At 43.7% G+C, this 15,000-nt stretch overlaps 2 protein-coding genes across 2 annotated transcripts in view; both read right to left on the bottom strand.

Annotated features, from left to right (window-relative positions):
• The window catches only part of LOC127663430 (macrophage colony-stimulating factor 1 receptor-like), a 27,212-nt gene extending 14,403 nt beyond the window's left edge, over positions 1-12,809 (bottom strand). Inside the window, 15 exon segments of the mRNA XM_052155026.1 lie at positions 1-92; positions 504-608; positions 687-813; positions 2,091-2,182; positions 2,264-2,454; positions 2,550-2,661; positions 2,744-2,859; positions 3,035-3,219; positions 3,222-3,238; positions 3,325-3,487; positions 7,027-7,163; positions 7,847-8,134; positions 8,347-8,640; positions 12,220-12,301; positions 12,701-12,809. The exon segment at positions 1-92 is cut by the window's left edge and continues 19 nt beyond it. Of these exon segments, the coding sequence (XP_052010986.1) occupies positions 1-92; positions 504-608; positions 687-813; positions 2,091-2,182; positions 2,264-2,454; positions 2,550-2,661; positions 2,744-2,859; positions 3,035-3,219; positions 3,222-3,238; positions 3,325-3,487; positions 7,027-7,163; positions 7,847-8,134; positions 8,347-8,640; positions 12,220-12,268 (1,968 nt within the window). The 5' untranslated portion in view covers positions 12,269-12,301; positions 12,701-12,809.
• Positions 12,810-14,332: 1,523 nt separating this feature from the next.
• The window catches only part of LOC127663405 (platelet-derived growth factor receptor beta-like), a 57,058-nt gene continuing 56,390 nt past the window's right edge, over positions 14,333-15,000 (bottom strand). The window contains 1 exon segment of the mRNA XM_052154981.1: positions 14,333-15,000. This exon segment is cut by the window's right edge and continues 1,441 nt beyond it. The gene's annotated coding sequence lies outside the window, so the exon portion shown is untranslated.

The raw sequence follows: 15,000 nt of genomic DNA, 5'->3' as shown, positions 1-15,000 counted from the left end.
CAGAAGATTCACGATGTTCTTGTGCTGTCCGAGGTGACTCAGTATCTTCAGTTCTGACATCAGAGCCTCTCTCTCATCAGGGTGAGCGCTGGCTGCTCGCAGAATGCAACACAACATATTATACCATATTCATATGCCATGAATTATAAGGATTCTCATTATAGCACAAATGCAAATAACATGAAATATTTCCCAAAGTCTAAGTGGGAGCTTACAGTCCACATAGGTTGCAAATTAATTGCAATGCGCAATAAATATATGAAACTCTCAACCTCCACAATATTAAATCGCTTGGCTGACTGTGACTATCCACTGTTGTACAGCAATTGTGCAGCTGCATTCACGATTCACGTCTGGCCGTCAGTGCTAGCTTCGAGAGCCACTTTGAACTCCACATGAAAAGCGCTATGTTCTGCCCACATAATGATACTTCATGGTGCATTGGTGTACAGGGGAACATGGCAATACCATTTAACAAGTGTTATGTGATTTGTTTGTCTGACCTTTCAGCATTTTCACAGCAACACGAATGACGTCGTCGTCTTTTCCCAGACCGTACGCTTTGGCCTCCACCACTTTACCAAACGCACCTGCGCCAAGCGTTTTACCTGCACACACAAGAGCCACAATCACTCCATCAGCGCTTCACATACAGCGTGCGTCAGTGTCTGTGAGCCAGTACGCACCGAGCTTTAGTTTGTCTCGGGGAAACTCCCACTTCTCATTGTAGGGGAGTTGTGTGGGGTCGATGAAGGTGTAGTTGTTTCCGTTTGTAGCTTCGATGATCTTCCAGCGGATCTCGTATCTGGGTTTCTAACGATACAGAAAAGACAGAAAGAGTTCAGTCAAGAGTTAATGACATAAATACAGTACTGTGGAACAATGCTAAAAGGTATAGTCAACATAAAATGACATTTAAAACCTATTTTTACTTCCGTAATCTGACGTATTTCTGAAAAACAGAAAAAAAGGAAAGTCGCTTCAAAAGCAGAACAAGTTATCCACGTTACATCTATTAACATCTTAAGCTCTGGTGCATTTTTAGGAAAAAAAATATTCCAATAATTCACGAATAATACGTTATAACATTATAAGCATGTTATTCCTGTTCTGTTTGATCTATCAGATGGCAGCATATACTTTTCCTCTATCATCTTCCATCACAATACAGTTCTGAAATGTAGGTGGCGCTCTAACACAGCGGAGCACTCACACACGTGCTCGTCCATAGACATTATGTGTATATTTAGAGCGTATAGACCTTCCTCGCGGTTTCATCGGATATCTTTGCACCGAGTTGACTAGAAGCCAAGTCCAGGTGTCGTTGGAAAGCGAAGATCCTCCCCTTTGCGATAATGTATGAACGTTATCATCAATAGTTCAGAGCGTATTTTGCCGTTGATTTGTTTATCATGCTTTTCTACTGGACTGCATATTTTGTTCTGAACTTCTCAGACACGACATCGGATTATTTACCCAAGCAAGCTCGTGGACAAGTAAACAATGGCTCATTTTAAAGAAAACAACCTAAGGTAAGAGTTGATATAGAGTTAGTGGCTATTTGGTGTTTATAAGAACAGTGATAAGGGCAGACATGTGACATTTCTATTTTCATTCGTATTTCACTTTGTGATTCTTTTGATAATCGTTCAAACTGCGCTGTTAGCACAATAAAATAAATAACACGGTCACATTCCTGAGAATAAGCACTTTCGTTTGATATATGACACGTCTATATTGATAGACTTTCATTTTCACATTAATATTTCTACATCACCTCTAGGTGGCGCTCATTCGCAACACGGAGCTTTTCAGGTCTTATCTTGTTATGCAAAAGTGATGATGTTAAATGAAAATGAGAGATTTTAAGCTTTCAAAATGGTACCTCACATGACTGATATTTGTTTCCAGGGACTTTTATTATGTAATCGTAAACTTATCCGCACCTGGCCCGCCCAGAGGGCTGAAGGGTTTAAAGGGGATAGCTCACCCAAAATTGAAAATTATGTGAACACGCCAGGTTTCACAGAAGAAAGAGTCAGACTGAGGTTATTATTTAAGGTGAATTATTCCTTTAATGAAGACTGTACCTGTTTGTATTTGTACAGCAGGAAGCAGAGCAGCAGCAGCAGAACGGTCACCGCCGCCACGGCTCCGGACAACGTGCTGCTGAAGAGTTTATCTGGGAGAACATCACGTGAGAAACTCAAACTTAAACCAGGAGAACATGCGTCTTTTAAAAGGATCTAAAAACATGTTTTACCAGATACGTCCATGGCAAAGGTGTCACTGTCCTGGCCGACAAGATTGAAGGCGACGCACACCACCGTCATCCTCTGATTGGACGGTCTTACGGTCAACACGCTCTCCACGCCAACCGTTCCAGACCGTTCCTCCTGAAATTCTACCGTCTGAGTCAGGATTGGCTGAAGACCCGTCGAGTTTTCTGTGCATCTGTCAACAGTCGGTTATTGGTATTATCATTATGAACATAACCAGTGTTTTTCACTCATGCATCATTTTTAAAAAGCGCTTTCATATCTACATACGTGGTTCTGATGCCAGCACACTGGTACCAGAGGATGCTGGGCGCTGGATACCCATATGACTTGCACAACAGCGTTGTGACGTTCTCCCATCTCACCATGGTAACTGGTTTCTCTGTTTGGTGTGAACTGGTGTCTTTATCATGTTCAATGAGACCAAAGCAGCTTTAAAATGCACATGTAAAGAGTTTACTTACTGTACATTTTAATGTCAAATGTGATGGAGGCGTTTCTCATGCTACTTTTCACATATAGAGTGTAACGACCCATTTCTAAGAAGTTGAGTCTTTTGAGGAACAGCAGCGCCTCGTACCTACAGGATCAAACATAAAATGTGTTTATGAATTCAAAACAGGAACTTAACACTTTGCCTTCCATCCATTTTTGGTGCTTTTTTGTTGTTGTTGTTCACGCCTATTTTCCTTCATTGCACCCTCAGCCCGCCCATTGCAATGTCCGTTTGCTCTGGGGTATGTTGTGCTTTTTACCTGTTGTTATAGCTGTAAAACCTGTCCTCTGGGAGAGATGCATTGTGGGATGTTGGAGTCTCCCAGCGGTGTGATGTCAGAGGAGGATACGCTTCGATGAAAACCCTGAGATCAACATCATCGCCTTCACTGACCTCGATGGACAGACCGCTGTGCGTGAGTTTTGACGAGAGCTTCGGCGAGAGACAGATATGTACGGCTCATCTGTCAAATCACATCAAAGCACACGTCAAAAAAGGTTTAAATGGTTTGAAAGGAAATCTGCTCTCGAGCTCCTCTCTTGTTCTCACCTACGACGAGCAGGTGAGTTGTGGAGCTGTTTGCTCCGGCTTCGTTCTGTCCCGTACAGGTGATGTTCCCTGAATCAGACAGTTCAACAGCTGGAATGATCAGAATACTCTCGATGGCCAATCGATCTCCTTGCATTGTAGATTTCTCCTCCGGTTCTGGCAACTGGCAGACCAAAAAAAAGGACTTTGATTTCATTTTACCACTCCCAATTCCAACTACTTAGTAGGTCCTCGTGCTGGTGCGGTTACTCGCCACAATCCGGGTGGTGGAGGACAAGTCTCAGTTGCCGCTTCTGAGACCGTCAATCGGTGCATCTTATCATGTGACTCGTTGTGCATGACACCGCGGAGACTCATGCTACTCTCCACGATCCACACACAACTCACCACACGCCCCATTTAGAGAACCACTAATCACCACCACGAGGAGGTTACCCCATGTGACTCTACCCTCCCTAGCAACCGGGCCAATATGGTTGCTAAGGAGACTCACATCATGCTGAGACTCATGCTACTCTCCACGATCCACACACAACTCACCACACGCCCCATTGAGAGCGAGAACCACTAATCACCACCACGAGGAGGTTACCCCATGTGACTCTACCCTCCCTAGCAACCGGGCCAATTTGGTTGCTTAGGAGACCTGACTTGAGTCACTCATCACGCCCTGGATTCAAACTAGCGACTCCAGAAGTGATAGTCATCGTCAATACTCGCTGAGACACACAGACCCCCTTTGATTTCATATTTTAAATGGTTACCATAAACAGCATATGGGTGTTTCTTCTAGTTCATGCACTGTCATGTCCCAGTGGTTGATTTTCATCTAAACAAACCTATTTCGACTTTTTCCTTTTTGTTATCTGAAGGTTTTAATTAAAAACTGAATTTGAAACTTTTTAGCAGGTCATCGTCATTTATTTTTAGTACTTTTAAAACGTCTTTTATGTCTCGATTTGAGTGTTTCAGCCCCAGAATATAACTTTCAATATTTAAGGAATATTCCGGGCTCTAGACCAGTTAAGCTCAGTCGACAGCATGTTGATTAACCACAAAAAATTTATTTCAACTCGTCCGTCCTTTTCTTTAATAAAAGCAAAAATCGAGAAAAGATGTTTTTTTTATTGTGCTTTATTTCCAAATCAAGCTGTAATTTTGCCAAATTACACGAAAAGTGTGACAATAATTATTTAATTGTGTGTATTTAGGACGCATCAAATATTAGCAATGAAATTAGCCTTAGCAAGACCAGAGTGTCGCTCATTTTATTAGAAAACCGTTAAAAATGTCATTTCCATCAGCGTCATTTCCAGCACAGAATTCTATTGAAGACTGTTGGACATTGTTTGCAAACGAATGTTTTAAAACTTAGTCTAATTAATGTTTTAACGAGATTTTACTTTCTAGAATTCTGCGGGGCTAAAAGTGGCTGAAGTTGAAGAAACACCCAGACATACAATGTTTGAGTACATGAACACAACATTATATATTATTATAAACTCAGCAAAAAAAAGCGTCCTCTCACTTTCAGCTGCTTTTATTTTCAGCAAATTTATCATGTGTAAATATTTGTATGAACATAAAAAGATTCAACAACTAAGACATACATTTCTGGGGGAATGGCCCTAGCCCTCACCCTCCGATCCAACAGGTCCCAGATGTGCTCATTGGGACTGAGATCCGGGCTCTTCACTGGCCATGACAGAACCCTGACATTCCTGTCTTGCCAGAAATCACGCACAGAACGAGCAGTATGGCTGGTGGGTCCCACATGAGGGAGGAGGTCTTCCCTGTAATGCACAGCATTGAGATTGCCCGCTCAGTCCGATGATGCTGTGACACACCACCCCAGACCATGACGGACCCTTCACCTTCAAATCAATCCCGTTTCAGAGTACAGACCTCGGTGTAACGCTCATTCCTTCGACGATAAACGCGAGTCCGACTAAAACATGAAGAGCACTTTTTGCCAGTGCTGTCTGGTCCAGTGAAGGTGGGTTTGTGCCCGTAGGTGATGTTGTTGCCAGTCCTGTCTGGTCCAGTGAAGGTGGGTTTGTGCCCGTAGGTGATGTTGTTGCCAGTCCTGTCTGTTCCAGTGAAGGTGGGTTTGTGCCCATAGGTGATGTTGTTGCCAGTCCTGTCTGGTCCAGTGAAGGTGGGTTTGTGCCCGTAGGTGATGTTGTTGCCAGTCCTGTCTGTTCCAGTGAAGGTGGGTTTGTGCCCATATGTGATGTTGTTGCCAGTCCTGTCTGTTCCAGTGAAGGTGGGTTTGTGCCCATAGGTGATGTTGTTGCCAGTCCTGTCTGGTCCAGTGAAGGTGGGTTTGTGCCCATAGGTGATGTTGTTGCCAGTCCTGTCTGGTCCAGTGAAGGTGGGTTTGTGCCCGTAGCTGACGACATTGCCAGTCCTGTCTGGTCCAGTGAAGGTGGGTTTGTGCCCGTAGGTGATGTTGTTGCCAGTCCTGTCTGGTCCAGTGAAGGTGGGTTTGTGCCCATAGGTGATGTTGTTGCCAGTCCTGTCTGGTCCAGTGAAGGTGGGTTTGTGCCCGTAGGTGATGTCGTTGCCAGTCCTGTCTGGTCCAGTGAAGGTGGGTTTGTGCCCGTAGGTGATGTTGTTGCCAGTCCTGTCTGGTCCAGTGAAGGTGGGTTTGTGCCCGTAGGTGATGTTGTTGCCAGTCCTGTCTGGTCCAGTGAAGGTGGGTTTGTGCCCATAGGTGATGTTGTTGCCAGTGTTGTCTGGTCCAGTGAAGGTGGGTTTGTGCCCATAGGTGATGTTGTTGCCAGTTTTGTCTGGTCCAGTGAAGGTGGGTTTGTGACGTTGTTGCCGGTGATGTCTGGTAAGGACCTGCCTTACAACAGGTCTACAAGCCCTCAGTCCAGCCTCTCTCAGCCGATTGCGGTCAGTCTGAGCACTGATGGAGGGATTGTGCGTTCCTGGTGTAACTCGGGCTGTCCTGTACCTGTCCCACAGGTGTGACATTCGGATGTTCTGATCCTGTGCAAGTGCTGTTACACATGGTCTACCACTGCGAGGACGATCAGCTGTCCTTCCTGTCTCCCTGTAGCGCTGTCTGAGGCGTCTCACAGTACGGACATTGCAGTTTATTGCCCTGACCACATCTGCAGTCCTCATGCCTACATGCAGCATGCCTACGACACGGGACCCTGGGCATCTTTCTTTTGGTGTTGAGTCAGTAGAAAGGTCTCTTTAGTGTCCTAACATTTTATAACTGTGACCTTAATTGCCGTCTGTACGCTGTTAGTGTCTTAACGACCGTTTCACAGGTGCATGTTCATTAATTGTTTATGGTTCATTGAATTAGAATGGAAAACATTGTTTAAACCCTTTACAATAAAGATCTGTAAAGTTATTTGGATTTTTACAAAATTACCTTTAAAATACAGAGTCATACATTTTTTGCTGAGTTTAGTATACAGTACGATGGCTTTTTGTGAAAAGACCCACAAGCTCTAAAAATATTATTCTTCTTCATTCAGGTTAATAAATGAGGCATCAATGTGCCGCACCAAGAATGATGTCATTGAGAACAATCGCCATTGGTTCTTGCATTGCATCTCTGCAGAATCAGTCTAGAGTTGACATCGAAGTCTGACGTATCGCTTTTCTGTTGCATTTTTAAAAGTAGAGAAGTTCTGATTTTCCGAACTGAATCGGGGTCAAACAGGTCAAAGGTCATACCTTTCTTGATGAATGTTTCCATGTGACATTGTAGTTAAAGTTTGGGTTGTTCGTGGTACAACGGATCTGAAATTTCTCTCCCACCAGTTTCACGTAATTGCTTCTGTTCAGGAACACGTACGGAGGGAAATGCAGCCCTGAAAGATTACATCAGCTTTTATTAACATCATCTTTGTGGTAAATGTTAATACTGTAAATTATTAGTTCACAGCACGGAAGATTTAACCCTTGTGCGACCTTCGGGACATTTTTGTCTTTTCCAATTTTGTTTTTCGATCATTTTGGCTGGTAATGCCAATGGCATAAATTATGCCAAAGGTGTGTATTTTTGGGAGAATATTGATATTTCAACCTTGAAAATATTGATATTTCAAGTTCCTATAATACATCTATAATACACTGTGTACACAAAATAGTCACACTCGGGACCTTCAGGACAAAAGTATCCCCATTGAAACTGCAATATTTGATCCCAGTGCCATTAAAGCATCAAATCAGGATTTATATGATATTATGTGTTCATTCCAGATTCCTAGCTTCAACATTTACATTTTAATATTCTCCACCAGATGGCGCCATTTTCCTCATGTTTATCCTGTGGAGCAAATACAAGCTTTTCCCCTATTCACTGTTTACTGTATTATAGAGACCTGCAGGACGACTGAATACATGATGCAGATAAAATTGTGTGTGTTTTGGTATGATGTCAGAGTGTGTTTTGTCCTCTAAGGACCTCTGAGTAACTTTTTTAAATTGACGCACAAGGGTTAATCTTTCGATATTTTCAGATTTGGCCATTTGATTGTGAAAATGGACTCACTCTGCATGACGGTGACAGAGAAGATCCTGGACATTTTCTCAGCTCCTCCAATTCGAGCGCTACACACATAGTCGGCATTGTATCCGGGGTGAACGTTCCTAATCAGAACACCCTTCCTGGGGTCAAAGGTCACATTCATGCCATAGGGGACTGCAGAGCCATTATGCATGCGCAGCGTGAAGTCTGTGGCGTCGGGGTTGGTGAGAAGACACGGCAGCATCAGATCTTCACCTTCTTTCCGCACATAGCTCAAAGGCGTACTCGGTGTCACAAAGAGAATGTTCGAATCTGTAAATGGCATGTTAAGACGCAGTTTCACAAGCTGTTTGGTATTATTTCAGATCACAGTTTTACCCTTCTAATGGTGTGCAATGGTCGTATGAATCAACCCTTACTAGATTTAAACCTTCAACTTTACCACTAGGCCGCAACTCCCCATGTGATGCATTTGAAGTGTTTCTTCATTTGCGAAATTGAATTGAAAGCATTTCTTCACTTACCCCTGACAAATACATGAACAGAGGATGACACGTTTGATTTGTTGCCGTTCATGTAAACACACTTATAAGTGCCCGTGAAGTCTACGGAGGCTTTGTCCACACGGAAACGCTGGATGTTTCCGACTCCTTTGGAGATGTAGCGTTTGTGTCTGAACAGTCGTGGAAGCCATGTGACCGGACCATCACCCTCACAGGTCAAAAGAAGAGGAGATCCAGTGTTGAGAATCACGTCAGAGCTCGTCAGAACTTCACGGTGTTCACCGGAGTTCACGGTGATCTTGGGTTGAGACAAACCTGTCAATCAAACAGTAGAAAGAGTGTTTCATCAGATGCTAGAACAATCTATAGGTTAAAGTTTTCTGGACATTTTTACTGGTGGTCGACCAATGATGGATTTAACCGATATTATAACTAAGTTGGAGGAAAAGGCTGATAACTGATCTTTTTTTTTAATCAATTTATCGATTTTTACTTCACAGGCCTTTTCTGCATATGGTGGTGCCCTTTCGTGGTCCGTTCTGCATATCACGGCGGCTCATTTTAGCTTATCGTGGCACATTCGGCGGTTTCAGCGGCTGACCCACTGGCCCGCTCGGTTCTCCCGATGGCCAGTCCATTCCTGATCGGCCCCAAAAATGCCCGATTACCAGTCCAGCCTTGGGTGAGGGCATGTTAGCGAAACAAGTTCGGAAGGCCTGTATATTTTTTTCATAAATGACAAACCCGAATAAAAGTCCTACTTGAAAACTGACCCAACCCAGCAGGCGTCTAGCGTGAACCGCTCTGAGAGTGTACACAGAACATGTCACCTCTCAAGCGCTTTTGCTGGAGCTTTCCTACCAGGGCGGGGGCACACCATCAACCACCAGTGCAACAGTGCGCAGGACAGAGCACACGCAACCACCAGTGCACAGGCGACAGAGACACACCGCCAACCACCAGTGCAACAGTGCCCATGCCAGCGGACAGAGACACACCATCAACCACCAGTACAACAGTGCCCACGCCAGCGAACAGAGACACACCGTCAACCACCAGTGCAACAGTGCCCACGCCAGCGGACAGAGACACACCGTCAACCACCAGTGCAACAATGCCCACGCCAGCGGACAGAGACACACCGTCAACTACCAGTGCAACAGTGCCCACGCCAGCGGACAGAGACACACCGTCAACCACCAGTGCAACAGTGCCCACGCCAGCGGACAGAGACACACCATCAACCACCAGTGCAACAGTGCCCACGCCAGCGGACAGAGACACACCGTCACTCAGGTGGTAGAAGCGGGTCGGCTGCTAATCGCAGGGTTGGCGGTTCGATTCCACGTGAAGGAAGCGAACCGCCGTTTGTCTTATGAACTCAGTAAGACTTCTAATGCATCCTAGCGATGAAGAAGGTATGTTGAGCGCATTTACTTGCGTTCTTACTCCCATTTTTGCTTAATAAGTTGACAACATGTTTGGTCATGTAAACACGTTAAGCGGCATTCCTTTATCAGCTTAAGTTCCTTTATCGGTGTAAATACGATACGATAGCTAAGGTGGTGGGAAAGGCCAATAACCAACTAATCAGCCAATACTTTTTCAAAAGGGTCTTAGTCATTCATAAGTCCTAAATAATGAATTAAAATCCCAGATGCAATTTATTGTTCACCCAAAATCTCAATAATAACCAGAACAAAAATGAAGATTTGGTGCATAACCCAAGACTTAATTATAAACAAGTCCTAAACACACCAAGGACTAGATTTAGCCGATGACAATAGTCCCAAAAAAGCAACTATTAGCACAGGTCAATATATCAGTCCCCTCTACTCCTGCGTTTTCTAGAGAAATGAAAGCAAAGTGTTTGCGTTCTGCAGAAGTGTGTTTAGCCAGACAACACAAGGCATCAGAGATCTTCACTGCGCAATGAGCCAAACATCCCGATCCCACTCTCACTTCTGCTTTCTGTCTGACTCATCAACTGGAATGTTAACAGAATAAACCTCACACAGAGTCACTCACATTTCCAGAGTTTTCTGCATCAGACCAATCAAATAATATTTGTGTTTGTTTCATTCAAATGTTCTCCTAGACTACACCAATGGTGGCAGAGCTGGCATTCAAGGTGCTAGCCTGCCATTGGGAAGCGTCTTACCCAAGGACACTTCGGCATGTGGGCCGGGAATGGAACTGCCAACCCTGCGATTGTTGTACTGTAGCAGAGGCTCACTAAACCATCTGGGGCGACTGTGGCTCAGTTGGTAGAGCGGGTCGGCAGCCGACCCGCTCTACCACCTGAGCCACAGCACTCAGATGGTTTAGTGAGCCTCTGCTACAGTCTACATGTTGAATGAACATCTAAAATACAAGAATCTCCAGAAACCCAAGCCTCAAGTCTTTAGGAGAACAAAGAGCGTCTTTAACACTTCATGGAGAGACTACTCGATCATCCCAATGATCACTGGAATCTCAAAAACAAAGAAAGACAACCCCCTCCCCCTCCTCCTAAAAAACTAAGTATAGAGTCTTTATCGAAACTCTCTTAATTGATCATTCCTTCAAAGCTACATTAAACACACGCTTGTTAGGAATGTGTCAAACCCAGAGGGGGTTTTAAAGTCTCTCATTAACCTGGAACACCTGCCATCTCTAATTATCCCAGCACACATCGGTTAACTCATCAGAAACATTCTCGCAATCAGTGTTTTCCTTTAAAACAACAAGCATTTACTTTAAAAGCAAAATGAAATCATGCTTTTGCCAGTGGCGAACAAACAAACAAACAAACAAAAGTTTCTTGTTTCAACTAGATTTCGTAAGATGAGCCTGAAAACGCAAGTGGTATTTTTAGCATTGAATGATTACAAAACAACAATTTGACCGAAAATCCCGCCGTGCTGCTACATAACATGATAACTCATGACTTCAATCATCTTAATGCAGATCTTTACGCTTACTCAAGCGTGACAGCGTTGCAAGAACAAGCAATAAAAGACTCATTTAAATCATTATAACTGTTATGTATGACCTACTCTATGTCTTGTTTTACCGTTGCCCCTTTGTTTTCCATTTTTGTCCCTTTTGTTATTCCATAGTTTTCACTGTTGTCCCTTTTGTAGCTCCACAGTCTTGTTAGCGTTCGTGTTTTCTGTCATTGTTTTCACCTGTCCTGATTAGTTTGCCATTTGCTTCTGTTATCATCTTGTTATCTTGTTTTGAGTTCTGTTTGTTCATTGGCCCCTTTGTCCCTTGTTCATGTATTTATACCCCGGTTTTTGGTTCAGTCCTTGTCTATTGTTGAATGTTTGTGAATGTAGTTAGCCTGGTCTGTGTTCCCTGCCCGAGTTTTCTGTTCTTATTTATTTCCCCATTGAGGGCTTTTCTTTGTATTTTGTTAGTAATAAAGTAAGCTGCATTTGGATCCTCAACCTTTGTCTGCCTTCATTGCCTTACATTCGTGACAATAACGCAGACTGGAACTTTTATAACTTTTGTCTTTTAAGTGTTGCTCAAAGTTTCCCTTTCACAGGGGGTTTAATGGAGTTCTTATCTGATGCTTATTCTTAAAATCCCCAGGAGAAGGAAAAACAGTAAGAGCTAAAACATGAACGTGGATCGCATTGCTCAGATCATTTGCTCTCGGGATAACTGGACGAGAAAGGTTTGAGTTCATATTGAGATCTCGGCGTATCTGAGCAAAGTTTTAGACGTCCTAAAATCAGTTTGAGACTCTAGTGTCTCCTCTAGAGCTTCACAAGAGATCTCAACCCTAGAGCAGACACATCGGAGACTTCAGGAAAAGTCTGTTTGCTGTCCACTGAATGTTCTTACTTTCTCAGAGAAATCATTGAGATATTAAAGAGATCTCATTAGTGATGAGATTCTTACCGTGGACTCGACAGTCCAGGAGCCCCAAGAAGAAAAGGACCCCAAACATCTTGAACAGCTTATCCGTTTGTCTTGTGAAGATCTGCTCACAGAAACAAGGAATGATTCATCTGTCCTTCGACAGAGACTTCTCATTTCTGTGACAGTATGTGACAAGACTGGAAAATCAGCTGACCTAGCCAAAATCCTTCAAAACAGAACTGCTAAAAACATTTTAGCACGATAAAGTCTTTTAAAGTGATTAAAGCATGTAGACATGTTGTATTCAAAATATAAATAATGCAAAATAAATTGCACAAATATTACTATAGTACAAGAAATATCTTGAGTCCCAATAAAATCTGTAAATATACTTAAAACAAGATACATTTACATTTCAAAGACAAGTGCACCAGAAAATTGTCATTACTTGTTTTCTGTAATTATTCCAGACCAAAGGTCAAGAGTTAGCAAACATGTTCCCGGATGATTCCCGTGTTACCTGTGAGTCTCAGCTGGATGTCCTAAAATTAAAACCTTCTTCTGTGTGTCCCCAGTATTTCTGATCTGACCCTCAACCAGAGGCTGAAACCAGAAACCAGTCACACTCATCCCATGCAGCTTTGGATTTTACGTCTACGCCTGCGGTACTCAAGTGAAACGAACTCCCTTTAACAGTCAGTCCAGTGTTCTGAAAGCCCCATGATCGATGTATGGAAAACACTCTCTTTTAATATCACAGACAGAAAGAGTCCAGCTGTGTTAGCGGCACAACCAAACACATCTCAACAGATAATTGATTTTGTTCACTTGCAAGTTGTTTGAGGGTTCTTTTGCTTGTTTGGGGGTGCATTTTACAAAATGAAATACATGATTTCCAGAAAGCTCTCTTGTATTTGACCATAGGTAATCAAGATTAAGGAAACTGATGTACCCTGGGATTTGTCTACTGGAAGTGACACTGATACAAATGTATCAGTTTTGATTCTTTTTTTTAGAATGTTGAGTCACATGATCAGAAAGAGAAATTCCACCAAGAGCAAATGATCTGAGCTGCTATCCACACTCATTGTATATCGCTATGGGCTTACTGGATGTCAAAAATTTACTTCTTTGTGTCCTGTTTTTGTTTCTACAGGGGCGGGGTGAGAAGGATGGCATGGGGCGGCATCTGCAACACAAAAAATGAGCTTTGCCAGTGTAACGGTGGCCAGCTGGTAAATAGCTGTGCAGTGTGTAAACCTCACTCTCCTGACCTCAAGAGGTGCACTAGCGACTGACGCTAGAGGCTATAGCCTTTAGCCTCCTTGTAAGCGCACCCGCCTCCCACGCCGGTTCGAGTCCCATTCGGGGCGGGGCGAGCAGGGCCGGTTACAATGGTGCCATGACCCGGATGGGAGTGAGGTTTAGGGGGGTGAGTGTAACAGTGGCTAGCTTATAGATAGCAGTGCAGTGTCAATAAACCTCACTCTCCTGACTTCAAGAGGTGCACTAGCGACTGACGCTAGAGGCTATAGCCTTTAGCCTCCTTGTAAGCGCACCCGCCTCCCCACGCCGGTTCAAGTCCCATTCGGGCCGGGCGAGAAGGGCGGTTACAATGGTGCCGTGACCGGATGGGAGTGAGGTTTAGGGGGTGAGTGTAACAGTGGCTAGCTTATAGATAGCTGTGCAGTGTGTAAACCTCACTCTCCTGACTTCAAGAGGTGCACTAGCGACTGACGCTAGAGGCTATAGCCTTTAGCCTCCTTGTTAAGCTGCACCGCCTCCCTCGCCAGAGACGCCCGGTTCAAGTCCGTTCGAGCAGGGCGGTTACACCACCCCAACTCCAACCCGTTTGCATTCTGGAGTTGATCGCTAACAGCTTAACCTGTCTGTGTCACGCATGGTCCATAATAGCGTTCCACCCGTTCCAACACCCCCACCCACCCCTCACCCTAACTCAACTCTTGCCTCCCCTTTAACACCCCTGGCAAAAAAACCCTGGACAGGCCGCTGCGTTTCTCCCAAGAGGATTGGGGAGAAACATCAGAGAAAAGTTGATTTGACTGAAGTATCACATGACTAATGATGTTCAAGAGAGCAATGTCTGTGGAACAAATGATTTCACAGGCTAAAAGGACAACAGGCCGGATGATTAAAGTCTTTATCACAGTTTTTATTTTGATTGTACATGGTATAATGTAAGTGTAAAAGAACAAAGTACAAAATAGCTCTACAAAAATATACTTGTAAACAAACATAAAGCTTTGGTACCTTAGAGTGTCACGTTACTATGTAATATGTGTACTGAAATGTGCAATTTAATAAGGCCTCGTGCATACAAACAATTAGTGTTAAAATCAAGACCCGTGAGATCACACCTCAAACTGCATGATGAAGTGTTTGCATCAAGCGTTGTGCGAGAATCGGACCTTCGACAGTTCAGTTAGGATGGCAGATGTATTATTTGGGTGGTACTAATAAAACAATTCAGCACTTGAACTTTAGCTGCATGTGAAAAGTATTTGCCCCATCCTGATTCCTTCTGTTTTTGTGTGTATAAAGGATAACGTTATTTATTGAAGCAAAAAGTTCTCCAATACCAACCGGGCACGTGTGAAAAAGTATTTGACCCCTGAGTTATTAAATGCCCATATCTCTGAAACTGCACTCATAATGGGGTTCAGCTGGACTAGACACACCCAGACCTGATTACTGCCAGTCCCATTCAATCAACTCAACACCTAAATGGAGTTTATGTTTAGAGTTCAGCTGCAGTTGGCTAAAGGTCTCACCCATAGCACGCTATGCTAAGGTCGAAAG

This window comes from Xyrauchen texanus, chromosome 23, assembly GCF_025860055.1.
Source record: "Xyrauchen texanus isolate HMW12.3.18 chromosome 23, RBS_HiC_50CHRs, whole genome shotgun sequence".
Taxonomy (NCBI): domain Eukaryota; kingdom Metazoa; phylum Chordata; class Actinopteri; order Cypriniformes; family Catostomidae; genus Xyrauchen; species Xyrauchen texanus.
This window is presented reverse-complemented; position numbering and strand designations above follow the sequence as displayed.